Source organism: Struthio camelus, chromosome 5 (genome assembly GCF_040807025.1).
Source record: "Struthio camelus isolate bStrCam1 chromosome 5, bStrCam1.hap1, whole genome shotgun sequence".
Lineage (NCBI taxonomy): Eukaryota > Metazoa > Chordata > Aves > Struthioniformes > Struthionidae > Struthio > Struthio camelus.
In genome coordinates, this window is record NC_090946.1 from 54,764,722 (window position 1) to 54,792,493 (window position 27,772).

A 27,772-nucleotide genomic window follows, 5' to 3' on the forward strand; every position below is an offset into this window, starting at 1 on the left:
CTCTCTGCCTGGCACAGAAAATGAGCTCCTCTCTTCCTTTTTCCTTTGCTGAGTCATGACAGGGAGGCCAGAAACTGCAGCGTATTTGGGATTTCACCAGGTTGTTCTAGACAAAACTGAGCTACAGCTCTGCCAGTGTTTTAAGCACCCAGTGTATTATCACCTCTATAGCTCCCATCCCTGTAGCGTCCGAGTGCCTGTTATTTGCACGCAAGTAGTATTTTATGAGGAAGAGGACAATGGAAGTTGTACAGAAATGTAACAAGAGACGAATCTTACTGGAGAGCTTGTGCATGTATCTATGCATGCACATAACAGGGAAGGGAGGTTCAGCTTGATTCCTTGTAATTAAATTCTTCGTACTCTTATTATTGAAAGCCATAGAGCCTAATTCTTCTCTAGCTGAGATGTGTTGTCCTCAGTGATGCTGCTCCTGATTTATCCTAGTATGAAAAGAGAATTAGGCCCATAATCTCCAATTTATCTGCACTTGCAGTGAAGTCAGATATTTCTTTGGAAGTTTTAGTGACTGACGTTGCATTTAATATCGACTTTTGTGTTTTTCTCAGTTTACAAGACAATCTGCAAGCTGCTTCTCAGATTTGAGGTTCCAGATTTGAATAGCTCTGCTCCCCGTGTGTCTTCATAATGCCACATTATGGAATTCTGAGAATCCCAGCACCATTCCCTGATAACATTTACTAATGAAAGGGTAGCAGCCCAAATCCAGCCACCTTTAATTAGCTTTTATAAGACCATATGACTATAACGGAAGGCAATACAAATCTTCAGGCCAAAAGTACCTTGCTTGATCTGCAAGGGAAGACAGGAGGATAACTGCAACAGGAAAGCTGAACAGGGACCACTTCTGTGATAATATATGGCAGCCATCTTTGATATTAGCATCTGTAATGCTTTAAAAAAATAGTCCCTGAAGTCTCTAGAAAGTAAAGCGCATTTGTCCAAAGAAGGTCAGGTTAGATACATTTCCAGGAAAAAAAAAATCAACTATCCAACATGATAAACAAAGTCATTTTGCATCATTTACATTTCTAGCATTTAATATCCAGGAGGATATGGCATTTGCTCAGAAATGAATGAACAAATTCAGAAACTTACTTGGTGCTCTTGAAACTGGAAGTCGAATAAGACAAGTTGCATTTCCACTGTGCTATCTGACCAAGGAAATAAAATATATTTATGACTCACAGTCTTAACGTACCACCTGGCAGAGATGAACATCCCATTTGAAAACGACCTTAATCTTCTCAATGACCACTTCTCTCTGAAACAGAATATGCTTTATGAAACATTCATCTTCAGGAGACTAACCTATGCAGACAGCGTGAGCAACAGTAGGCCAGTGGATGAACACTGGACTAGGACTTTTAGCAGAACTGGGAGACAAGATCAACTTCTAGAAGATATCTTTACCTCACTGTAACTATTTCTTCTCTCACTGTACCTTCATTTTAGCTAATTGGATTGCAAGGTTTTTAAGCACAAGGAGTTGTGTTTATCAGTATCCAACACAATGGGCGAATACTTGGCCGTATGGCTACAGTATAATTATTTTTACTCCTATTATGCTAGGCCTAATTTTCAACTAGATTAGACGAGTTAGAAATTTTATATACAATTATTCTTTTGGATTATAGAAACAAGATGTTCATAGAATCAGTCTGGTTGAAAAGGACTGTAGGAGACCATCTAGTCCAACCTCATGCTCAAGGCAGGGTCAACACTGAGTTCAAAGCAAATTGTTTGGGGCTTTGTCCAGTTGGGCCTTGAAAACCTCCAAGGTCAGATGCTCCATAACTTCACTGAGCAGCCTGTTCCAGTTATCCTTAATAGGAGCTTAGTTCTCTTCATAGTGAATTTTTTTCCTTCTATCCGGTTGGAATTTCCCTATTTTGATTTATGATCATTACCTCTCATCCTCCTGCTGTGCAGCTCAGTAAAGAGCTTGGCTCCATCTTCTTAGGAACCTCCTTGTAGGTATGGAGCTGCTAAGTACTCCTGAAGCTATCTGTTCTCCAGGCTGATGAAGAATAGTTCCCCTAGCCTTTCCTCACAGGGCAAGATTTCCAGCCCTTTCACCATCTTTGTGGCCCTCTGCTGAGCTCATTCAAGTTTATCAAAATCCTTCTTTACTGGAGAGCCCAAAACTGGACACAGCATCTCAGATGTGCACTAAAGAGTGCTGAATGAGGGGGAGCAATGACTTTTTTTGACTTACTGGCTATCCTCTTTTGTGTACAGTCCAGTATACTGTTCTCCATCACCACTGTTAGGGCACACTGCTGATTTATGTTTAGCCTACTGCCCACCAGGACTGCCATGAGCTTTTCATCAAAGCTGTTTCCCAGTGCCAGTCCCCAGTTTGTACCATTGCAGGGAATCAGTCCATCCCAGGTGCAGGACTTTGCATGTATCTTTTCATATTATTCAAACTCAAGCTCTGGATAAAAGATCCTCAGGTTTAAATTGGAAATACTAGATAAGTGATGGCAGTAGGATATTTTCAGATAGTAAAAGCAGAAAACAAAATGCTGTAAACAAACATGTCATTCCAGAAAGCCACAGCTCAGAAGTATACCTGCCTATTTTAACTCTTGCAGAAGCTGAAGCAGCTCATATCTTTGCACAGGGAGACACTCAATTTTTCTAGCATTTGGACAACACCGTAGAAGTGCCAAGGGGAAAAAAGCCACAACCCCCCAAACACATCATAGCAACTTGTCCATCCCAGATAATCAAGTTTAGATCAAGCTAGAATGAGGAAAATCTTCCTGTTTAATGAAAATAAGATTAGAGCCAAAATTCAAGAACTTACAGACAATGGCTGTAGAATGTAAAACTCAGCAGTACTACAGTTCCTCAAAATAAATAATGGAGGAGATTTGTCAGTACTACATAAGGTGTGATTACTTGAAATTACAATGGATAAAAAGCAATGTATTGCAGAAGAGCTGGAAGCCAAAGTGATGGTTAGAAAGCCCTGTGACAAAGCAAAAGCAAAACTGAGAAAGCAGCAAATTCAAAAGTATGTTTGACAGAGGATTGCAGAATGTATCTAAAAATCTTAATCTTTAAAAATTATTTCCTCTTCTATAAAATCAATTAAAACAAGAAAAATTCCAAATTGTAGTGATAGATCTGAAGGTAAAAAGAAACACAAATAAAACTGCTATTCTGCCTGCTCACTGACAACATATTGGAAAAAAAGGAACAAATAAGGCCAGGACATCCTGCCTTCTCAGCCAGGTTATTCATAGACATCAAAGAGGGAAAAAAAACAAGCAAAGAAGAAAACATTGCACAAAATCATACAGAAGAATCAAGAGGATTGTTGATGGCTGCAGATCACAGTAGCCCATTAGCAACTTTGAAAAACAGGCCTTGTTAATTCTACCTCAGATAAAAGAAGACAAAAGCAGTTTCAGGAATGTGACCATAATAAGTATGATAGTGAAGAAGATCTTTGGGACTATAGCAGTGACAGTCTTTTGTAAGGAAACTGCTTCCCTAATGAAAGTTCAGTTACAGCCCATGGAAAAGCTGTCATTGGCCTCAATGGACATGGGGAGTATGCCCTAAAAGAGCAACTTTATACAGACTAAAATCCTGACCCCAATTAATTAAATAACAAAAATTCCACTAGGTTCAGTGGAGTCAAAATTTCTACTTAGAGATTTATGTCTGTTAGAGCTTGATGCCCTTGTGAAGTAATAAAATAATATTTATACTCAGCCCTGCATATGCCTGCGTTGATTTCCACACAATAATATGTGATGGTGATCCCACAAGATACTGAAGTATCAGCTTTTTCAAACAGAAATAAAAAGATTAGGGATATTGTTTCTATCTTGTTTCATTCAAGGTTTCAGTGATCATGTTTTTTTAATAAATCCCCCAGCCAGTTGTTTGGTGTTACAATTCTGCCTTATTAATGCACTTCCCATCTTATAATGCTTCATGATTTCATAAGTTTAGGAAACTTCCCATTTGTTTCTTTTCTGTGTTTGTTGTATAAATTGCTGGTAGAAACCCTGGCGGATATTGCATCTCATAAATCAAATCTCTCTCACAGAGGTTACAGTTAACAGCCTGCACACAGTCCAGCATTGTGGCTCAGCTGACACACAGCAACTAGCTAAGGTGTAGTCAGCTTGTGTTTCAGTCTGAGCTGTACCATGCCTCAGATGTGGTCCCTGATCCCAGCCTGTGTAACAGGCTTCATTAGGATACGTAGCATGAGAGAGTAGAAGTGGTACATTTTACACTGCACAGTTGTTACGTGCCTAGAACTAACGCCTTAGGAAGAACCCCTCAGGTTCCCAGTTCTGATTTACCACTTGTATTAATGGGGCAGCTGGTCGAATCCTCTGTCTATGCTTACCCCTGCATAGAAGCATTGCAAGGCTAAACTGCAAGTCAAGCAGAGGAAGTTAATATATTTCCACCAAGCCCCGAGTCCCTCAATGGGTAGTACTGCACGTGTTCCAAAGGCAAGGAAATACCCCCAATCTTAAAGCTAGCAAGAAAAATTCAGTGTTAGTTCAATACCAGTTCTCAAGCAAATTAATGATATTACTGGTTTTTGACATCTTAGCACCAATCGTAGAGCTCTGTACAAGTTGGAACAGCAAGGATGATTGACGCTCATGGCTCTTTAGAGCAGTGTGTTTAGGGGCTTCTCTTTGGTTGCCACTCTGTGCCACCCTCTCATACAGGGGGTTGTAACATCCCTTCTTGATTTAAGATGTAGATTACTTGCAAAGAATGAATGGGTGTCATATGCTGTAGGGGTGAATGTCTTCCATTTAACTGAAAAAATTAATGATCTCCACTGAACAGTGACATCAAGTACTTGATATTGCTGTTCAATGGAGGTCATTAAGGAAGCAGCCAGGATGTATTAAAGCCAAGACCTTTGAAGGAAGCCATGAATGTATTTTTGGACAAATATAGGACAACGTGCCACCATTTGAAAAGAAGGTATTGCTCATGAGAACACCGTCACAAATGTATATTGGTATATAATGCATGCTTTTTCATTTTGGAATCTTAATTGAGGTTTAAATTCAGAAACCTAACACTGACAAAAAAAAAGACACTTGTCATCCTCAGCTATTGCTTAGAAAACATCATCCTATTTCTTCAGGATTCCATTTACAGCTATAAGAAATACAATTCCTCAGGAAGTGAGCCAGGGCAGTTCATTTCCCATAAAGCAAAGGCCTCTGATGAGTACGTTTGGTAGCATTCCCTCTGATCTACTTTATCTGGTTTCCAGTGGTTAGAATAATCCAATTTTTCTGCAAATAAACTATTCCACATTCACCTTTTTCATCGCAGCCCTATTTTTCAGGGGATATTACCCCTCCGTCTACTTTTAAATCAGTTATATATTCATGATTTCTTTTGTGTATGCTCAGTAGAAAATTCCTATTGATACACAAAATGTTGCTCAGTGGTGTAGCCTACGAGCTGTAGTTGAACTAACCCTTTCAACTTATGCACATCGGTTATAATTTTTCATTCTCTTAATAACCTCAAACACATGAAAAACAAATAGAATGAGTTGATAATTTCTAGCAGTAAAATACACTTCACATATTTTGCTATCATGCTGTGGAATAACTCCGCAATGTCAAGTAGCACACAATTAGTAAAACTGTAGGGGGAAAAAAGAAGTGTTTTGATCCTAAGGAATTTTTATCCTAATCAGATCGAAATTTCAATGCTCTTGTAGTGCTTAATATCTTCAATCACCAAAAAAAATCAAACTGATTCCAATGTTAGGTTTTGCATTCTGTGACTGAAATAGAATGCTAAAATATACAAATGAATCTCATGTTTGTACAAGTTTATTATCATCACTAAAAACCAAGATTGATTCTAAATTAGGATGATAGAATGTCTGGTGTTTAGCTAATTCTTAAACCAAGCCCACCTAGCATCCTGATGACAGTCTAGTGTATCTTGTTTTTGAAGTATTGCAAAGGCATTGGTGTGACCAGTTGCACAAAGATTTCTGCCTTGGAGACTGCCATCCTTATGTCCTTTTGGTGGGAGATGGTGGTGATAAAGCAAGAAGAGGGAACAGGAGATAAGAAACTGGGAAAAAATGAAGCATATAAAGAGAACAGTTTTTTGCTTCATACTAGGAAAAAAATGAGCATAAACTTTGGTTTTAACACACAGCTACTGTTTGTTTTTCTGTCCTAATGCGGAACAGTCACTTCCAGAGTAATATCATTGTCTTTAGTTCAGCACCTGATATTTTTACTCTTTGATGATGCTGAGATTTCATCTATTTAGGTGTGTGGAAGCCATTGCCACAGTATCTGATCTCTGTGCAGACCCCAGTGAATTTATTCACCAAACACATCTGAGTTAGCAGCATGTTTGGTTCCCATTTTTTTTGTAAGGCACAGCAAGATGAAGCTTGCAGTCATGTATCCTGTTCTGGTTGCAGCTGAGCCAAGTGAAAAGATAATCACATCAGCCTACCTTCTGCTGCTCACCACCACCTTCCCAACACACCAGCCATTTTTAAACCTGATCTACCAGCAATTGTTTGGGTGACTTGTCCCTCAGCTGATTCAATAATTTCCTATTACTGAACTGTATGAGCACAAGTAACACAAGTCTGACATAACAAGAAACACTGACTCTCAGGAGACTTGTACCTAACCAAGAGTGCATGTGCTTCATGTCTTCCAGAGTTAGAGAGTTAGCCATGCTCTGAAATACTGCAGCTACTGTGTTTGCTCTGGCAAACGCTTCTTTGGTTTATGTGAGATTCTGGTCTGTCTAGCTCATTATCTTTTTCTGCTCGCTGACCAATGTCAGTTACTTTGAAAGAAGGTGGAAAACATTCTGCAGCAGGCAGTTATGTATTCATTGCACCCCTTTTCACCCTAGTATGCTATTAATTCATGGCTGGTTCATTTCTTGAAAGATGAGAATTTACACCACCACCTAAATTACAGGTTTTGGAGGGAGCTAGCTGCTATTGTAATATTGAGTATTCTAATTATCCATATAAATATTCAGCTATCATTTTAAATCTTGATAAATTTCTAATCACTATGGTATCTTGTGGTTAAATTTTTCACATGCTAATTGTGTGCTACTGGGCAAATGTTTTTTATGTGTATGTAAAGTATCTAGGAGAGTTTACTGGAAGCATCAGATCTTTTGGATAGTAAATAAACCAGAGAACTCTACAAAGCTAAACCTTTAAGCTATTTAAACCATTAGCTGTGAAACTACCTTTTCCTAACTGCAAAATTTGCCTTTTCTAGTTTAGTGATATACTGTTATTTTGCAAGATGGCTCAAATATAGTTTGCATCGATAGCCCTTTAACTTCATTCCTGATGCTATTTCATCTTCAAATTAAATCCAGCTGTTTAATGCAACGCTAATTAGTACATCCCCATTTCAGTTTGTAGGCACTCCATTGTAATTCTTTCATAGCTCTTTTTCTTTCCCACAGTCGAGCATCAATCATTGCAAATGCCCTGCCTGCCTAAGTAACACAAAATGGCCTCCATGCATTTGTCATTCGCAGTGAAAACAAAGAGAGAAAACTGAACTGTGCATGGAGGTGTACTCAGTGGTCTTTTCACAGAGATGAAAAGTGCAAAAGAAAGCCAAGGAAAGAAAGTTTGGTAGATGTGCCAGGTATTGTCTAAATCAAGGGAAAGCTTTTTCGGAAATCTACCTTTACCGCCAGATTTGAAATGTTTTTCAGACTCCAAAGAACTATTGAGTTCTCATTTGGTATCACTGTAATGTGCTTCTATCCTAGTGTATTAGTCAGTTGAATTTTTTACCTAAACTTTTCTCCTATTTTTACATTAAAAAATGTGTGTAGTACTGGCTGTGTAATTAGAGCTACTGCATTAAGGGGCTGCAGAATGAAGGTTGAGTTCTGACTTCTGTTCAGAGCCTCTGGTTTCCCTGTTATTCCCCTAATCATCCTTTTTATTTTTTAAAATCTCTTTGAGCTGAAAGTTTCCAAACCTAAAGATGAATTTATACTTTGGTATTATTCTTGTGATAGACTGCAAGACCACATGATAAATTGCAAAGCCATGGGAATAACAGGATTTATCATGCGTCTCTGACAGCTTCACCTTCACTCTGTCCACTAAACTATTTCTGTGGTGACTTTTGCTACATTCCAACTGGCTGAGCCACTTTAAATGTATGCCATGTTAAAAAGGAAGGGGAAAATACTTCTAGCCACACACCATTTTTCTTTCATTGCTGAGGTTTACTCCCGCATTACTGAGACCAGAAATTTTCATTGTCTTATAATGTAAATTAGAAAAGAAGTGTTACTCCATTAAAAATCGACGGATGGCCTAACTATTTTGTTTCTAACTTAACTGAACTGTGAAATACTGCAGCCTAAACTGTTAATAGTGTTAAGGTAAGAAGAAATTGTTGCGGATCTTCCTAGAGTTTAAAAAAATATATTAGCATTTATTTTTTTCCCCCCAAAGGTCTGGACAGTTGAACTTGTGTCTCTGACAGATACAGTGTTCAAAGCCAGAAGTATATGAAAATGGTATCAATACATTGTGTAGCAAATGTCAAATCCATGGCGGTGTGCGATAGGTCTGATTAGTACCTATTTGGAAGAACCTACATGCATCACTTGTGGCTTTCCCATTCATAAGTAATGTGACCAGTGCTGGATCAATATTATTTTTGATCTCTGATAACTTACAAAGCAAGTGGGCTGGTATCCAGGACTCTGTCCCAATGGGCTTCTAGGAATCCCCTTCCAAACATCTAAAGCTTTTGGATCCAACCTCCAAAGATTCTCAGGAATTGCTTCCGGAATCATAACATGCTAACTTATTTGAAAGTTATTTTATTTTTATTTTAAAAGGGATTTTTTTCTTTTTTAGGGGGGAGGGAGAGGTTAATGCTAAATTGTCTGTTTGGGGCTTGTGAAGAAAGGTAGAAAGTTTTTGTTTGTTTGTTTGTTTGTTTGTTTTTACAAGTGATCTAGTTTTAAACTGACAGTATGTTTTTAAAATGTCTAATATAGTTCACTGTCAAATGTAAGACGATGGTGAATCTTTTTAGTGGTTAGAAGGGTGTTCGAATATTCAGTTGTGCCATGTCACCTTGACATTCAGTGCTGTGAATCCCTTTGCCATGGCGATTAGGCTGAGAAAACACAAAGCTCTTTTCACTCAGTACCAGCAACCAAACTGGGATATGCATAAAGATGTGAAAGCACGTTTAAGAGGATCGTATCCTTTCCCTGGAAACAGCCCATCTTTAATCTATGAAATTAATAAAGCAAAGTAACGTTACTGCCAATCTCTTTCCGTATTTTGATCAGCCTCTGTGGAACTTCTACCTCCTTTCCTATTGTATGAGGCATAGCTGTATACAGTCCACTGATATATTTGGCCTGGAAAGGGTTATATCTAAAGTCATTAATAGGTTGTCATAAGATGGACATTAATATTAGTGGAGAGATGGATTTGAGCTCCTTGAGCAAGCAGGGCCAAATTTCTCCCCTGATGTTGCATTTCAGTAGCTGAAGGCAAAATTTGGATCTGGAATTTCATTTTCCCCTCCAGTCTGAACATATAGAGTTCATTAATGCTAATGGAAGTACTATATGAAGCTGGTATTCAAAGTGGGCTTGGATTTCTAAAGGACCATTTCAATATTAGCAGAAGGAAATCACTTTGTGGCGGGGCTGAAGTTTTAAAAGTCATGGGGAGACTGACAAATCATGAGGGAGAAGAAAAATCCAGAAAGAGAGAGGGAAACCTGGACAATCTTAGTAGACAAATCAAGTGTTCATTATTCAATCCAGTTTATTTTTAAATAAACGTAGTTAGTTAGTTTATTTCTATCTTTTAGAAAGTGTACATTTGCACAGACATTTTGCTTTACCATACTTAACTGGTTTATTAAACTTTTCTATTTGGCTCAGATTTCAGCACAAAGTGTTTTAGGTATACCCAGCAAATTTACTCCTGAATGGTAATTCATTCACAATACAGGAATACAGGAGAAGAACCTAAGACATATAAGGAGGTACAGAGACAAACAATGTATTTTGGTTGCAATCAGATGCCTCCTATGACACATTCTCAACTAAGCGAAGAACTTAAAAAGAGAGAATGTGAAAAAACAATAGACTGTGGATCCCAGGTTGTAAATTATCATCTTTGGGCAGTATAACTTTCGTTATCTTTAGAAACAACAGAACAGTATTCTGATATGCATGCTGCTAGCCTCCATGGGAGAGTGTATCTTTTGATACATTGAATTAGATATTATAATCCTGCCATTACTTTTGATCAATACCCACATAATGTTTCAAAATAAATAGCCTCCCTAATATTATGTGTTCTTGTTAATAGTTATTTTTAAGTATATGTTTTCATGATTATAAAATTGCCATTTTGATTGATGGACTGCTGGAAAATGGTATCTTACACACATTATGAAAGAAGGGAGGGCGAGAAAGAAAAGCGTCTCTGTTTTTCAAAAAGCAGATGACAGTTTGTACATAGTGCTAGGAAATGCTCTTTTTTTCTAGTTTAGCTGGGTTTTAATACTTTTGTACTGCTGCTGTGAACTGATAAACTGATGACGTACGGTTGATTTTAAGCAAAACATCTTCCTGATCCTTATCTGAGATAATCTGGAATCAAACGGAGGCAGAATCTCTAATGGCAGCTAGAAATTTTCAGAGGGCTAGAGAACCGCTGTCCTGGAGTTAGGATAGGCTACCAAATCTGCAGGTGGCTTTTCCAAACTAACTCATGGAATTGTCACTATTTGGAATTACTTTTCTTCCCTGGCGGGACATAGAGCATGCAAAACTTCTTTGGTTGCGTTTGGTAAGTCATGGCCTTGAGCTACAACGCTTGGATCCTAACACGAATCCACATTTTTCAACAGTTCAGCTCAGACTACTTTTAACATTTACCCCTTTGCAAAGGCAAAGAGTGGCAGGCAAAATACTGTTTAGTTTTTAAAGATTATTAATCTGCCCAGTTTTTCTAAAAGGTTGATTGGAACTTGGCATAGAGGATAGGTTTTACTTTCATTTTCTGCCTGCAAAGCTGCTAATCCTTACTTTTGCCTAGTTTGGTATTTATATGCATAACAGTCCTATGCTGGAAGATTAAACAATATTCCATACTGGAGAAGTAAGCAAGAAATCAGTTGCCACACCTTAGTATTTTTAGAGTGAAAGTTTATGCTTAAAAGAGTTGTTCCAGATGAAATAAGTTAGATAGGAGTTTAGGTACTGGTGAGATACGTTTTCCTTTCACGGATACAAACTGCTAATTCCTGTTTGCCTTTGGAAAAAGTGAATTTATCTTTAGAGCCTTGCCATTATTACTGTCTAATGCTCAAATCACAATAGCAGCCAAAGTCTCAGTCAGAATTATTGACATAATATGCTGCATTCTACACAAACCTAAAAAAGATGGTTTTTGTCCAGCACTGAAGGCTTGTTCATGCCATATGGTGAGAGCAAAATGCAGTTTTCTAAAGCCGCACAGAACTGATATTTTCCTAACCAGTTACCATATTTGTATTTTCTTAAGAGAGGAGAACTCTCTTGAGAGATTGTAAGTCGCTTAGGGCTCATAAGCAACTGTCTGCGATGAGGAAAGGTGGAGCAACATGGCACATAGGGACTTTTGTGAAGAGGGGGTGGAATTCTTGCCCAAGCAATCTGCTGCGGAGGCCACGCTTTCAGACTGGCGTGGCAAGGACACATTTGCACACAGTCCCTGCTTACCTCCTCGTCACCCCATCCTACCCCACATGTGCTACTACGCAGTAAGTTAAAGTGTTTGGGGAGAATTATAGAGATGATACACAGTAGCTCACAGAATGTCCACAGGTCGTTTGTCATCTAGCTCTTAATTCTGCTTAGGTATCAGACATCATTTAACATTGCTAAATATTGCTCAGTACTTTTTTTCCCATTGCTAAAATCCAATTTGTGGATGCCTACTATTTAAAATATCTAACTCACTAATTGCAAAATCTATAGAAAAGTCCTTACAACATCAAAGGCTCACTTGATCCTGTGAGCTGTTATAAATGAAAAACTGTCTCTATTACAAGCAAATAAGGCACTTCATGCACTCTTTCTGGCTGTGATGCTATTTTTTCTGTGGGTTTTGAAAATGACCTTCCTGTAAGCATCAAGGACTGTAACTTTTCAGATAAAGAAACTTGTTCTTGTTTTAAGTCTATGTCAGGTTCATTCCCCTACAGCCCCTAGTTTTCAAAAGGAGAAGAAAAAGTAATCCAGAATTAAAAAAAAAAAAAAAAACTGTTTCCAGAATGAAGTTACCCTGTCAGCTTGCCTTGGGCCTTAGGTGGAGAAGTGGAGATTAAAGAGTCAGTATTCCTTTTCATGTTTCATCTGCCAGTTTTGTGAATGTAGAAACAGTACTTGTGGCTACAGCTAAGTATCCAACAGTGGTATTAAGTACAGTATTTTCATCCTCATGCAGTAAATTAAAAATATTTTTGTAACTTTTTAGCAAGAGGAATTGAGTATCAATACCATGCAGTCATTGATAAAGGTATCTCGAGGAGAAGGGTGAACAGCACAGCAGATGTAACCTCAATATTTTCACCAATTAAAAGAACCTCTTTGTGAAGCCGTGTGAATATGTAAGATGATCTCATCATTTCCTATTTACTCTGTACTTACCTGAATACGCAATATAGTGTAGCTTTTAAATGCATATGCACATGAGTAAAATGTCCTTTTGTAAGAGACTTTGCTAAAAGACTGCTTTTGATATACAGTTTCTTCATCTCCTCTTCAAACTGAATTAAACTACTTCCTTCTTTTAAAAAACAACTCACTATTTAGAAGCCTTGGCTTTCATTTCTTAGAACAGCCTTACAGGAAGAAACCATGTTCTTTTTCTTTTTGTAACCATATTTCTGAAGACAAACTTGTACTGATTTATTTTGATTTTCTAACAGAATTAGGTTCCTGCAAAGAACACTGGCTGTTTCTTCTTCTCCCCCCTCCTTCACTCCACTGCTACAAGTATATTGCTGTGCGCAAAGCTTCCAAGACTGAAATCCCTCTGTTGGGAACTGTATACATAGCAATATATTCATACTTTGAGAAATAAGTGAGGGGTTTTTTTAGTTCTTAGAAATGCACATACTGTGCATTTCTTGCATGCTAACCTCTGAATTCAAATTGAATAACTATGTAACATTTCAGCAAATTTTAGTCAAATTTAGCATCCACCATTTTAGGGAATATATCTGTGCAGGTAACATAAAGGTCACTAGTTTTAAAACGTTAACCCTCAGTAATTTCCTTTGATTAAAGGGTTTATGTAGGTATAATTATATTTGTCATCTTATTCCTAGTATTGAAGGTTTTTTTCATTTTCCTCTTCACAGTTATAGTCACTGTAAAGATTGTTCCTGACAGCTATTAAGCCAGTGTTAGAAAGATTTCACTGTATTTCCACACAATTTGGCTTAGTAACAAGAAGATCTGTTTTCTCCTTTTTCTTGTAAACGTGTAACTCCCATCAATGCTATAGAGACTTATGCATCTGTTGGCAGAAGAGACTAAGTCTATAAGAGAAGTCATCCTCCCTGCTATTCCTACAAATAAACCAGTGCACCCAATCCTTCATGTAACTTCAGTCACATGAGCCATCCCACTGACATGGTTGTGCGTCCCACTTTCCCACATACTGCATTGTCTGCAAGATTGGGTACTCCATGTATATTTTTGCAGTGAAACATAGAAATGTAAAACTCTGCATTTCTCAGTGTACAAAAATATGGAGCTGAATTCTGGTTCTCTGAAAGGGATTTGCCTAAAGAAAGGCAGTCAGACTAAGTACAGGATGTGGTCCAAATAGCATTACTTTTTCATAAGTTTGTGCTAAGCTTAAATGAATGGTCTGTTGCTAGTAATAAAACATAATTTCACAAGCAGAGCTTAAGCTAGACTTAACTCTTTGCTTTTATTCACTCTCAGAATCTATAACATTTTTAATGGACTCCCTGTATGTGCAAAATGGAGACCCTCAAGATGAAACTGGGCTTTACTCAGAAACACTAGGTTATTAATAAAACAGATAGACATGACTTCCAGAAGCATCCTCCTCTTTGTTCATTTTCTCAAAATCCTCATCTAGTTTGTAAGTCCTCAGCTTGGCAATTTCAGCAGTTAAAAGATAACAGAAATTTAAAAACATTTCAATTGTTTGCATTTTTTCTTTCATCTTTTCTTTTTCATCACATTGAGAAATTTCTGTCCAAGCTATAGTATGATCTTTCAGAACTGGGTTGTGAGTGCTTACCATGCTCTCAAAGGATGTGAGACCCGGGCTTTAGCAGCATGGCACAGCCAGTCTGCCGAACAATCTCCCTAGAGAATTTTCATATTGAACTGTGGGACTTCATTCAATGTATGGTCCCCAAATCTCTCAAATGAAACATTTTTTAAATGGTTGCAGTGAGGAAATACCTGTGTATATGCTAATATATCTCAGCTGGCCAAATAGAGGGTGGGTATTTGCAGGTAGATGAACTTCGTGGAAAGCTCATTTCCAAGATGGTATCTCAAGTAGTCTTTGAATGCATAGTAATTTGGGAGCCTGAACTCTGACTGCAGATGTTTTGCATGTGACTTTGATGCACTGAATTCTCTTTCTTGAAAAGCAAACACCTTTTCCTCCAAAAATAATTTCTGAGGTTTTAATTTTCCCCCTTTTTCCATAGTTCTGAAATGAATGCTCTGTTCTGCTCATGACAGAGACTTTTTCAGTGGTGCAACAACCAATGCAAAAGGTACTGCAGGAGGAAATGACATGTCTATAATGAGACTGAGATCACGGAATATCACACATATCGCACAATTCCAGCGTGTTCTTCAGCTAGTCAGTAGCTCACTTGGTCCCTTGACTTTCAAATGTGCATGAAGGTAGTTGTGAAGAGTCATCCTTTTATAGTTGTATAGCATGGTAAACTTCTCAGATAAAAGCTGTTATGAAGAACAGGACTGTATAATTAATAGATACAAGTGTAGATATATTTTACTAGTTTCTGCATGCAACTGTTTGTGTTCAGTTCTCCAGAAAGGAGACAGTATCACTCCAGATTTGCAGGCATATCAATTTTACTGTCAGCTGTAAACAGGAGTATTTTGAACGTTCTATTTTACTGAACTGAAAAAGTCAACTGTAATCAAAACTTACAGCAGTACTTTTCTTCCCTTATTCTTCATAACTAATAAAGTTGGACTAATTTATGTGAGATTGTTTTCTAAAGTTGCATACATCAGTGGTTTGACAGAAATGCTGGATAGTCAGTTGTTACTATTTTATCTTTATTCTGCTCTATAATGAGGTTTTTGAAGGCAATGAATCACCATAGCAGAATATTTAGAGCTTGGAATATAAAAACAAAAATTTGAGGAAACTTATGGATCTCTGTTAGAAATAGAGGTAGCTGAAAAAAAACAGAACCCGGATCACAAACATTTGTTCATATTGCAGTTGAACCTAACGTACACGTTACATTCGCTTGTCAGACATGCGCTTTTTTATTCAATACTTGAAAAAGTTGGGGGGGGGGGGGAGTCCCTCCAGGGAAGCAAAGCATCTATGTTTGTATGGCTGCCTTTGTAAATATCTTTTTCTGTAGATATCTGTTGTACATGGATTTAGATAGAGACACATTCATAGGTATAATTAGGGTTATAGACGTTTGGTTAACTTGAAAGCTCCAAAGTGTCATTTGTCACCTTTATGATAGGAAGTTTAACTGCCTTAAATACTTATTCTTTTCCAAAGTGACTTTTTTCTTTTCCTTCTACAAAAAAAAAATTCAAAATGTACTTCATGAAACTATTGTATATGAAGCACTTATTAGCCGTAATTAAATGGACAATATGAATTTACTACGTCTTTAGGACTCTGGCTTGTTCTGGTTTAGAGCAAGATGATTAATGCAAATACATATTACTTGAGATAACCATTTAGCAGCTAATTTAGCCAAATTTATTACAGCAGTTAGAGGTTTTTCATTTTAGCAGACGGAGACAAGGACATGACAAAAGCAGAGGGTGTATATGAATGCACAGTGCCCTCTAGTGCACAAAGCTTTACGGGATTAGAGAGAAATGCAGCCAGGGTAAGCACTCAAGTAATAATAAGTACCCAGACTTTGTATAGTTTAGGCATTCTTTAAAATTATGCCACTTCCTTCCACTGAAAGATTTGCATTTCATCCCCTTTTCCTGACACTGATATATCAGATACAGATCAAATCCATTTCCACTGGGCAACATTCTGGTTAAGGTATTAGTTAAAACATCTGTATTTTTCAGCCTTCTTCCTGTGAGCATTTAATAACACTGTTTCACATTACTGATTGCTTTTACTTTTTTCTGTGTTGGCTAGGATATTTAAAACATCGGAGAGAGCTGTCACTCTTAGGCTCTAACCAAGTCATTCTGTGCCTCCCTTAGGCCTCTTTCTCAAGTCTGTTGGTGGATTTACTTTGCTCTGGTAGTAAGTAAATTCTCGCAAGACTTTCCCCCTACTGACCAGTGGAGATTTGGTTCATCTGAGAACTGTAAATTCTGTTTGACAAGATCAAAAGGAACAGATGTGTAAGTTCAGTAGTTGATATCGCCTGCAATAAGGAGAAATGATCAAAGCAGCAGGAGTAGAGTATCTACCCAGACCTTTCAAATATCCAGGATCTCGAAGAGGTCTACCTAGGAGCTATGAATAAATCACATATAAATTTGCCTTTTCTCCCCTTTTCTTTTTTTTAACGATTTGACATTGCAAGCATTGAAAATGTCCACAAAGCCATAAGTATTCTGTGAACCAAAGAGATTTGTAGGTTCTTTTTTGCTTTTCTTCTTTCACTGGAGTTTCCAAAAACAGACTAAAACGTTACTTTAAAAGGTTGTAAAACATACAGCTACTTCTAGTGGACGTCAGATCCTGTTTGTCTTCTCGTTGGCATGCCACATTAAGCCTAAAAGAGGCCCAATAGCTTCTGCTGATACATGTGTCATATTATGCAATGAAGATCATTTTACTAGGATTCTAACATGCTATATTTCTTGTTTCTGTTGTGTTTGTTTTTCCCAGTGCTGAATAAGGGTCAGTGTGTAACAAAGTATTACCGCTGGATGCAGAAGAATGGAGGGTATATCTGGATACAGTCTAGTGCAACCATAGCTGTCAATGCCAAGAACGCAAGTGAGAAGAATATCATCTGGGTCAATTACCTTCTTAGGTATGTCTTCCAATCACTTCCATCTCTTGAAAAGCTGTCTTCGTTGCTTGACTCTGTTGCTGTGAGTTTTAGAGAAAAAATAGTTGCCTGCTGGAGAAGGTTAATGAGAAGAGCTTTCTCACATGATCCTCTTCAGAAACAGTGCCTTTTGGTTGATGTCTGAGTATGTTAAGACATCTGTCATGTCTCAGGATACTGCAATCTTCTTGAATAACTGGTCTTCAAATAAACCCTCCCTCATTTTATTACTTGCCCCTCCCCTCCACTGCTCTGAAATCTCCCCAGCATGACAAGAGATCTGGCCCAGCTTGCTGTGGCTGTGTTACAAAATCTCATACGCTGTGTTGGGCACTGGTTTATTTGATTATTGTCAATATGTGGAAGCAAATTTCCTGGAATGCTACGAAAAGGTATCTTTGCAAGATTACCAGTCCAGTCCAGAGAGTAGGATTTTCTCACAAAAAGATCCTTGAAAGAATGTGTTCCTCTGATGAGCATCAGACAGTAATCCTCTTGAAAAGTGCAAAATAGGATTTGAAAATAAAAGCAGCAAATTTTTGAACAGAAATTGTGGTAGCATCTTGAAGGAAATGCTGTTCCTTGAGAAATTCTGTTTTACCAAAGTCTAAGTATTTTTAAGGAACTGATTTCTGAACTCAAGGCAAAACCAACAGTCACTGAGAGACAATGAAGTAGAAACCTGATCTTTCTGATCTGAAAACACCTATCAACACATTCTGTTTTGTGAAAATATTCAATAAGATTGGGGGATTTTCTGTTTCATGCCAGAGCAGAACCAACAAACAAATAGAATTTGAAACCTTGAGATCGTCAGGAAATACAATTGCCATTTTCTGGCCTGTTCCCCTTTTAAGTTGCTTGTCATGGTTTTTTACATTCCCTTTGATGCCATGACAGTTCAAAGTGATGTCTAGGGGCTAGACTGTGACTTTTATGCCAGGTCCAACAAGCCCCGAGGAGACTGTGCCTGCCTAAAGTGGCATGCTGCAATACTTCTGATTCCCCCTCAGGGGCAGAGGAGGAAGCGACCACTAGAGCAGGAGAATATTTAGGGATACTATGGGTAACCTTCCACAGCAATGACATGTTGATTGGGGCCTAGATGTTTCTATTCTGATATGCCTGAGCATGGGCTTTTCACAGTCTACCTTTATTCTGCTACCTTGTTTCTCTTTGTTGAAATAAGGTGGACGCTCAGCATCCCCAGAGTGGTCTGTTAGCTGAGCCAGCAAGAATAAGGCAGAATGCAACACTCAAAAGAATTCATCTTAAGGGTGCCAGTTCTGAACTGGAAGTACATCTTCACTGTCCTAATCTTAATCAGGGCTTCAGACTGCCCAGAAATTTTTGCATTTTCTGGCTGGAAAAGTGTTCCATAAAAATTAGAAGCCAATGCCTCTGTCTCCTCTGCTGCTTTCCAGAGAATGGTGAACCTAGTCCACAAATGTTCCACCAAAAAAGAGGAGCAGTATGGTCTCACTCTGTAAAAGCTCCTCCCAGAAATTTTTTCTAATGCATTCCTTTCATTGGTTTGTTACAGAAAGATTAGCTTTTCCACTGAATTTGTATTTTTAATTTAGATTTCTCCTAATAGTTGAATCTATGAAAAATCCAAACATCCAAATAATATTTTAATGACAGATCAAAGCATAATTAGGTCTACTCTTAGCAGGAGTACTGGTCTGTATACATTTCCATGCATTAGAAAGTATGATTCAGCTGTCTGTGAAAGGATAGACTAATTATAGTGACAGCGAGGATTAATGCTGTTCTTGTTCTAGCAACTTGTTATTCAGAGTGTGAAAGCCCTCAAACATCTTTTGCTTGGAGGGGACAAATTTTGGGACTGCCCTGGGATGCAACAGAATAAAGTCATTTTGTCAGGACAAAACCATAAAGATGATAATCATAAGAATGGCATGTCTATGTGAACTGTGTGAACTCTAAATTTTCACAGCATACTGTAATAGGCTGAATATGGGCACAATGTCGTTGTGATACTGTGTCAGTCTCCCCCAGTGATGCCTCGTATTGTTCTACGCAGGACTGCAGATTTTCTGCTCTATCACCAGGCTGGAATTTGAGCTGCATGGAAATGCTCACCTATTCAAAAATGATTGAAGACTTTGTTTATTTTTTTTGCCTTCTTATGCCACTTATGTCTAGCTATGTCTGTTCCTCTGTTCCACTGATTTGAGAAAGGAACACGTTTTTAAATGGTACAAACTGAGAAAAAGCATAAGCTTTTTTTTCAGTCTCTCCAGTAGTGTGGCTTTTCTACATTGCAGTCATGTTCGTTGCTAACAAGTCACAGGTGAGCACCACATGAGCAGATGAAGATATGATTATAATGGGTGTGTTGACAGTTCTGTATCCCTAACATATGCATCTTAACATGCACATGTGCATCTGTCATATAGTTAGAATGGTTGCTTTTCATTTCTTGGTGATGTGGATGCATGCGTGCATTATTTTAAAAATATATACCCTTTTCTCTTTATTTCTTGACTGAACTCTTCAGTGGTGTTTGAGCAGTGGTCATTTTCCCGAGCGCTAACTGAGCGCATTCTTACTAACTTTAGTGCGCTTGATTAAAGTCTGGAAAACAGGACATTGAGAAAAACAGGTATTGAAAGGGCCCTGACAGGACTGATAGAGAACACTGTTACAGAGATAACTCTTAATAGCCGGTGCCGGTGGGAGAGAAACAGACTGGAAAGGTTAAAACGTGCTCCCTGTCCTTCCAGGCACAGCAATGGGATTGAATTCTAGATACTCTATTGTTGGAGGATTGCACAGTGCAGCTGTACTGTTAGCTATCACACGAGACATGGTGTCCCACTTTTGTAAGAATGCTTTGATTGCTCTAAAACTTCACTGGAATCAATCAAGTTTTAAGTACCTGGTCAATGTAAATATTTGACAGTAGCATTAAAATAAACCTTCACACAATACCCACTGTGAAGGACTTAGGAGAAAAAAAATGTATATTTTTGTATTTTCTCTGCTATTCTTGCTATTTAATGTTCTTTGTTCCTGAACTTTGATATGAAAAGAGGGAAAAACTATCAAGCTGCAAATCATCCATTTGTGTTTGTATTTTCTGTCTCTTCTTTAGTAACCCAGAGTACAAGGACACTCCGATGGATATTGCACAACTTCCTCATCTCCCAGAGAAAACCTCGGAATCCTCAGAGACCTCTGACTCTGAATCGGACTCAAAGGACAACTCAGGTAACACACCTTCTTCCTGCTTTACCTACAAAAGAAATCTATATCACTAGAGCCACATGGTTACCTTTCCAGTTGTTTATATTTGTCATGGATTGTTCTGTTAAAACAAAAAAATTCTCTAAAATTAAATTGAAGAAAGCTGTCAAAAACTTTTAATGACCTCACTATTTCCATACCTAAATTGCATTGAACTAAATATTTGATTCCCTAGCTAAGCATCATGAGCAGGTATTGTGCCTGTCCAAAAGACTTGGGATTGTAACTATTGGGTATGATTCTAGTTCTTATTGTTCAAGAGCAGTCACATGTTCTGAACATAAATCTGTGCTGTCAATCTTTATCACCCCTTTTCCTGTATAAATAGATTTCTGGAATTGTCTCACTAGGGGGCAGTAAAGATTGCAAAATTTGAATTTTTTTCTTGGGCTAAAAGAATTACATTTTGTTAGCGCATAAGAGGTTCAAGCACTTCTTTGTAAGCTCTTTAAGTCTTAGCTTTTTAAAAGCTAAATGTGCTTGTCCAACTCAATGTGTAAATTAGTCCTACAGATGGCCTAGCACACAGATGGTTCACACATTCCCCATTAGTTTTAAAAGCAATTACCTAGGCACAGGTACAGATCGGCTGGCTTTGAAAGGAGCATGATTTCTTGTGGCCCAAGAAATGAGGAAGTTATTCTGCCATGGCATGCAATATATATCTGATTCTTCTCTCATGTCTATAATAGGAATCCAGAAAAAAATATCGGGAAAAAATGGATCACAGTGACAGAAATAAAGCAAAAGCAAGAAGAGGGTCAGGTCTTAAATGTTATATTTATATGTTATGGCTGTTCTCTTTCATCTTTTGCATTTATTTGTTCTCCCTTGGCATCTTGGTTTGGCAATCTAATCAACATTAGGCAGACTTACAGTCTTGATGCCCACATGATTAGGAATCTCTTCATCCGTTCTGAATGCTTCCTTTATAGTGTATTGTTTCTAAATAGCCAGATAACACAGATGTGGAGAAACGTTTGCATTTCCCATGTACACTGTAGGTTTCTCCGAGTAAGAAGTGCATGTACATTCATGACCACTAAGGCTGATAACAGAGCACAAGAGCATCTTCAAAGGTCCACAGAGATGTGCTTCTCAGGAGGTGTTTAGGAGTCTTGGAAGACAGCAAAGGCAGGAGATTGTTTCTTACAAAAGAATTATATAGAAGTAACGAAGGACCTGAAATCAGAACAGCGTCTTGAATGAAACCAACAAGTTCAGTTCAAGCTCTAGTAAAACCCTAGGCAAATTTTAAGCAGTTTTAGACTAATTCATCCTAAGACCTCTCTTGATCAGCTAGGAACCGTAGCCTTAGAAGGAAGAGAGCATTTTCAAAAAAAAAAAAAAAAAAAAAAAGAAGAGAAATTCTACCCTAAGTGAAATGAAATGTTGACTGAGAATGCAGGGGGTTTGGCTGTTGTTTTTCTGTTATGGATTTTATTTTTCAAAATGGAAAGTCTCTCTGTTGCTGGTGAGTCAAGCAAAAGTCTCCCTAAGTGACTTACATGAAATAAACGTAACATGTATTGTCCTGACGCCTCAAGCAGCTTCTCTGTCAAGCCTAGCTGTTCAAGCACTTCTGGCAAACCGTTTGGTATTGACATGGGTCAGGATTAACTAATCTTTAGAGGAAACCTGGCCCTTCTCCTCTCTCCCCAAAGCAAGTGTACTGAAAAGGGTAGTACTTGGCTCTGATGAGTGAAGAAACATCTTTTATTTCCCAACAAAAGCAATCGGGCTGTTCTGTAAAAGACAGGTTCTCTGAAGCCATTCATGATTCTTACAAACACGGTGTGATAACGGAAGTATTCTCAAAGCTGCTTTGGTTGCCAGAGTCCAGTGGACTAGAGTGTTTAACTCATCCATTTTAAAATTAGGTACAAATCTAAACTACAACTGAAAACTTTGGCAAGAAGAGTGACAGCTTCTCAGTATTGTAGCTGGGCTATTTTCAGTGGCCTGTAGAGGATGTGGATAAATCAAGAATTTAATTCAGTGCCTGAATTTTTTTTCTCCTTTTCTTTCACTTCCAAGGGAATATCCAGAGACAGCGTAGTGATGTAACAAAATTGTTTTAACTGGTTTATTCATTCAGATTTATACACGTGTGACTCGCTTCTCCTATCACACTGGAGGAAATCAGCAGTAATTCCACTGAAGTCAGAGGCACTATGCCAAAGTGGCGAAGGTGAGAGGAAAAGGCAATGTGAGGACTAGAATCTTCATTAGTTAATAGTGTTACATCTTCATGCCTGCCCACTGTAGGGGGACCCAGATGTGAAAGAACAGTTACCAGAATGCTTGGTCATAATGGGATTGTTCACTGACTCCCCCTTGAATGATACAACTAGAATGCAGTTGTGCTCACAGTTGTCAAAATGATTCTTGCTAAGAGAGCAGATGGAAGGGCCACCCTCAATCAACATGCCACAGCTCGTTTGAAGAAAATTCAAGCCATGCAACATAAGTTTTTAGTGCATTGACAGTCCTGGGTCAGGGCGATTCATGATGAACAAAACTGCCAACACAATATTGCAAAAAAATGTAGCTCTGCAGAAGAAAACGCCTTTTTGCCAGAAATGTTGCAGTGATCAAATCTCATTGGTACGTAGAAATCTGAGCTTGAGTTATAGCATTATGTTCCTATTGCTAATGATTTCTTTCACTTTCCTTTTGCTCCAGAGGACAACGAGAACTCAAAGTCAGATGAGAAAGGAAACCAGTCAGAAAACAGTGAAGACCCTGAGTCCGACAGGAAGAAGTCGGGGAATCAGTCGGATAATGAAATGAACTGTAATGATGATGGGAACAGCTCCAGCAACCAGGATAGCAGGGACAGTGATGACAGCTTTGAAAACTCTGACTTCGAGAATCAAAAGGCCCCTGAGGACAGTTTTGGCACTCTTGGTTCTATGCAGATCAAGGTGGAACGTTATGTAGAGAGTGAGTCAGACTTACGGTTACAGAACTGTGAATCGCTGACCTCGGACAGTGCCAAGGACTCAGACAGTGCAGGGGAAGTAAATGGCCAGTCTTCCAGCAAACATCAAAAGAGGAAGAAGAGGAGAAAAAAGCAAAAGGGAGGCAGCATGACCCGGAGAAGGCTGTCAAGCACCTCAAGTCCAAATGGACTTGACTCAGCTTTGGTGGACCAGCCCCAGCTGCTCTCGTCGCCAAACAGTGCCTCAGTGCTCAAAATTAAAACAGAAATCTCAGAACCTATCAATTTTGATAATGATAGCAGTATTTGGAATTACCCACCCAACAGGGAAATCTCAAGGAATGAATCACCCTACAGTATGACCAAGCCCCCCAGCTCCGAGCACTTCCCGTCCCCCCAAGCCAGCAGTAGTTTACACGTCTCCATTCCAGACTCCGTTCTCACCCCGCCAGGGACTGAAAATACTGCCAGCCGTAAAACTCAGTTCAGCACCTCATCCAACTCGGCCTTGGCTCCTGTATCCTCTGACCCTTTGTCACCCCCGCTTTCAGCATCTCCACGGGACAAACATCCAGGCGGTCCCAGCACTTCCAACTCTTTGTTGTACACTGGGGATCTGGAAGCCCTCCAGAGGTTACAGGCAGGCAATGTGGTGCTTCCTTTGGTTCACAGGGTAACAGGAACCCTTGCTGCGACCAGCACTGCTGCTCAGAGGGTCTACACCACTGGCACTATTCGGTATGCTCCAGCTGAAGTTACTTTAGCCATGCAGGGCAATCTCCTCCCCAACACCCACGCTGTTAACTTTGTTGATGTTAACAGCCCCAGCTTTGGGCTGGATCCTAAAACACCGATGGAAATGCTCTACCACCATGTTCACCGACTCAATATGTCGGGACCATTTGGAAGTGCTGTGAGCGGGGCCAGTCTGACCCAAATGCCTGCAGGGAATGTGTTCACAACTGCCGAAGGACTTTTTTCCACTCTTCCATTTCCTGTGTACAGCAATGGCATTCATACTACACAGACTCTGGAACGGAAGGAGGATTGAAATATGACCACATACTGTGTTCAGTGTTGTACTCTGAGGCATAGACTATGTTTTAATTTAGACCTTTAATTCTAGCACTTTGAATTTGAGCAGGTCAGCTTATTCTCTCAATATGATGGTCCCCATTTCATTCCCTTTCTCTTTAACTTGACTTATTCTTTAATGTAAAGATATTTTTTTATTTTTGCCTTCAGAGAGTCGAAGTACCAGTTGCCTGCCATTTTGTCTTCTTCTAAGATGTGTGTTTTTTCCTTTGCATCTTTATTAAGATGCCTTTAATATGTGTATGCCTCTGCCATAGAATACTCAGTGTTGTGGTAAAGAGATTTTAAAGTGACAACCATTGGTTTTACTTCAAAATGATCTTGATATGATCAAGATTAAAAGAGACAAGCATAAACAATGTGCCCTGTTTGACTAAGTCAAATGAAAAGGGGTTTTTGTTCCTAATTCCTTTAAAAATAGGGGATAGTATTTTAGAATTTTATGCAGAGTTTAATTCTCTTTTTATGGTTAAGATTTTCTTACTTGCACATAAAATAATTTGGGTTCTTAAAAAGTTAATTTCTGGCCTGTGACTAGAATGTTAAAAAGTTGGACTAAATGTTAATTACTGAAACTTTAACTTAATTTCTAAAACCATGGTGCTATCATTTATTAATCTGTAATGTCTTCATACAATATGCAGCTTGTGGGCTGGGTTTTTTGAAAAGAATGTGTTCTGTACTGGTTTATAGTCGGGTGCTGCAGTCTCCTTGGTTAGTTAAGACAAAAGCCCTCATTAACATTTGCTGCAGGACTTAAAATTTTTTACCTCCAAACTAACAAGCATAGCCTCACATCAAATTTAAATGGGTCAGGAAGCCTTTTTCAAAAAGCGCTTAAAAAACAAAAAACTCAATTTAATTGACGCGAGGAGCAGTTTCTTAGGTGCATATTGTTTTGCTTTATTTTTTCTCAGTGTAACTGAGGCTAATTTTACATCATCAGATAACACTTCGGAGTAAAAAAAAAAAAACAAGAAATATTTAACATGTTTTGTTTTGTTTTTCTTTAATATTATAGAGGGAAGGTTGTAAATTTCTTTTTATTCTTTGATTTGGGTATTTTTTGTTGTTTTTCCTTATTTCTAGGGTTGAAACCAATATGTTTTAAAACTAAAGAAGGGGTTAATAAGCTTGAAATAGATAACTACAACTGAAAACTGCACATTAAGTAAAAGAAAAGAAATCTCCTATTTTGTCTTTGTTGCCAGAAATCACAGTGTAGTGTCAAACACTCCAAATGACTGTCAAATATAAATTCTTCTTCCACTCCATCTTTGGCAGCTGTTTGTTAAGGCATCTAATAACAGATGTGAGAACTGTAATGTGTACAATGTGTAAGTGTCCTTGGCTGTCAGTCCCATTGCAGTTTCAATGTGTGTTACTATATGCAGTATATACTAAGCTAATGTAGTTGTTTTGTCCTTTGTCTTCTCTGTGCTTTATCTCTAGTCCGGAGTGGTAAAGTCCCATTCCTGCAGTCCTAGTGAACCAGTGATTCTTGGGGGTTAGTGGTTTTTGTGTGGTGGCCTTCCTCTGTAATGTCACCTTATGCTGCTTCCACTGTCTGTATACCTTTTAATTTCTGCTGTTGCTTTGCTGTTGTGTATTCTCAAACCTTTCTCTCTCTTTTTCTCTCTCTCCCTCTCCGCACTTCTCCCCTCTCTCGTTCTCTCACTCGCTCTTCCTCTCTTCTTCGCTCTCAGAGATAAAAGACTCTTAACTAGCTCAAGGTTAATGGAGCCATTTTTCCCACAGAGGAATTCTGGGTGTGACTTACTCTTCCAGTGTACCACACAATGCACTACAGAGTAATGCTCAGAAATATTAAACAAATTGATGCCATATAGCCTCAGTTGTTAACATTCCCAGAGTCCCTTGTGCTCTAACTGTAAGCAGAGGGTGCATTTCTTTGGTTTTCTCCCAGGTAAGCTGATGGAGTAATACATAGAGCAATTACCAGTGAGACAGAAAATTCTTTCAAAGGTCAACCAACGTTGTTAAAAAAGGAAACTGAGCTTAGAATTGTCATATATATTTGCTTACGTGTGCAATGCTAATATATTAACTCAGCTGTCCTTTGAATTTTTGATCGCTCACTGTGTTGAGTCAATTCCTGCAGTAGCTTTGAATTTGAGAAGTTGGTCCGAGCCACAGTGGAATAATAGCGAAAAGGAATTGGATGCCACAAATTTTATTAATGAGCTTTTAAAGGTTACATTTGAAGGATTTAAGTAGGTCTAAAAAAGACAAGAAAGCTGATTGGGAAATTCAAAGTTTAATTTTGGAAGCTCTACTCTAGCTATTGAACAATCAAAGGAGTGCACCTATCAGCTACAAAGAACAGCTAGACAGCTGTTGTTTTTTTTTTTTTTTATAAATGTTTCTGTGTTGTGTCAAAATGATTTCTGGTGATTTAAACTAACAGATAATCACAGCTGCTGTCTAAATCCATAGTGTTTAAAATTACAAAATGAAAAAAAAACTTCATTACCTGTGAAGACTGTGTCTGTGTTTTTAACTATTTCTTGTACAAATATATGAAATCTTTTATGAGGAGACTGGTGCCAAGTAGCTGAATAATGGGGAAAGGGATTCTGTTCGTATAAATCTTAGCAGTGTTACCAACTCTACAGTATAAAAAAAGAATTAAAATGTTAAAAAGTGACAGCTATGGTACATTTATTTTGTGTTAAGCTAACCGAATCTAACTTCTTGAGTGCCTGGCTTATTTGAAACATTTTTTTCATTGATCATTGATAATGCTGCAAATCAGAAATGTACATACTTCATTTACAACAGGGTTCTTTTTATACTTTTGTAGATTCTCATACATGTCATACATGGTTGTCTTTATGTAACTTAATTTTTTTCATCCCGCAGGTGCCATTTTCATAATAAACTTCTCTTGGATTTGTTACTATCTGGCATCATTTCTTTTACATATAACCATCCTGACTAATGAATGCTGGTAGTATTTGTTTGAGCAGGTGTTATTTTTAAATGTTTTGTTTAAAAACAAGCAAAAAACCAAGAAAAGATAACCAAAAAGCAAAGAGGATACAGCTAGATTTTATTAACGCTTGTGAACTGAAGAAAAGAAGCTGTC

General features: G+C 38.2%; 1 protein-coding gene across 4 annotated transcripts in view; it reads left to right on the top strand.

Moving 5' to 3' along the window:
- Window positions 1–27,164, top strand: part of NPAS3 (neuronal PAS domain protein 3) — a 632,661-nt gene extending 605,497 nt beyond the window's left edge. For all 4 annotated transcript variants that reach the window (XM_068946425.1, XM_068946424.1, XM_068946426.1 and 1 more), the window contains 3 exons: window positions 17,186–17,333; window positions 20,473–20,588; window positions 23,310–27,164. In XM_068946425.1, coding sequence (XP_068802526.1) covers window positions 17,186–17,333; window positions 20,473–20,588; window positions 23,310–24,619 — 1,574 coding nt within the window. In that variant the 3' untranslated portion in view covers window positions 24,620–27,164. The remainder of the gene's footprint in view (window positions 1–17,185; window positions 17,334–20,472; window positions 20,589–23,309) is intronic.
- Window positions 27,165–27,772: the final 608 nt, after the last annotated feature.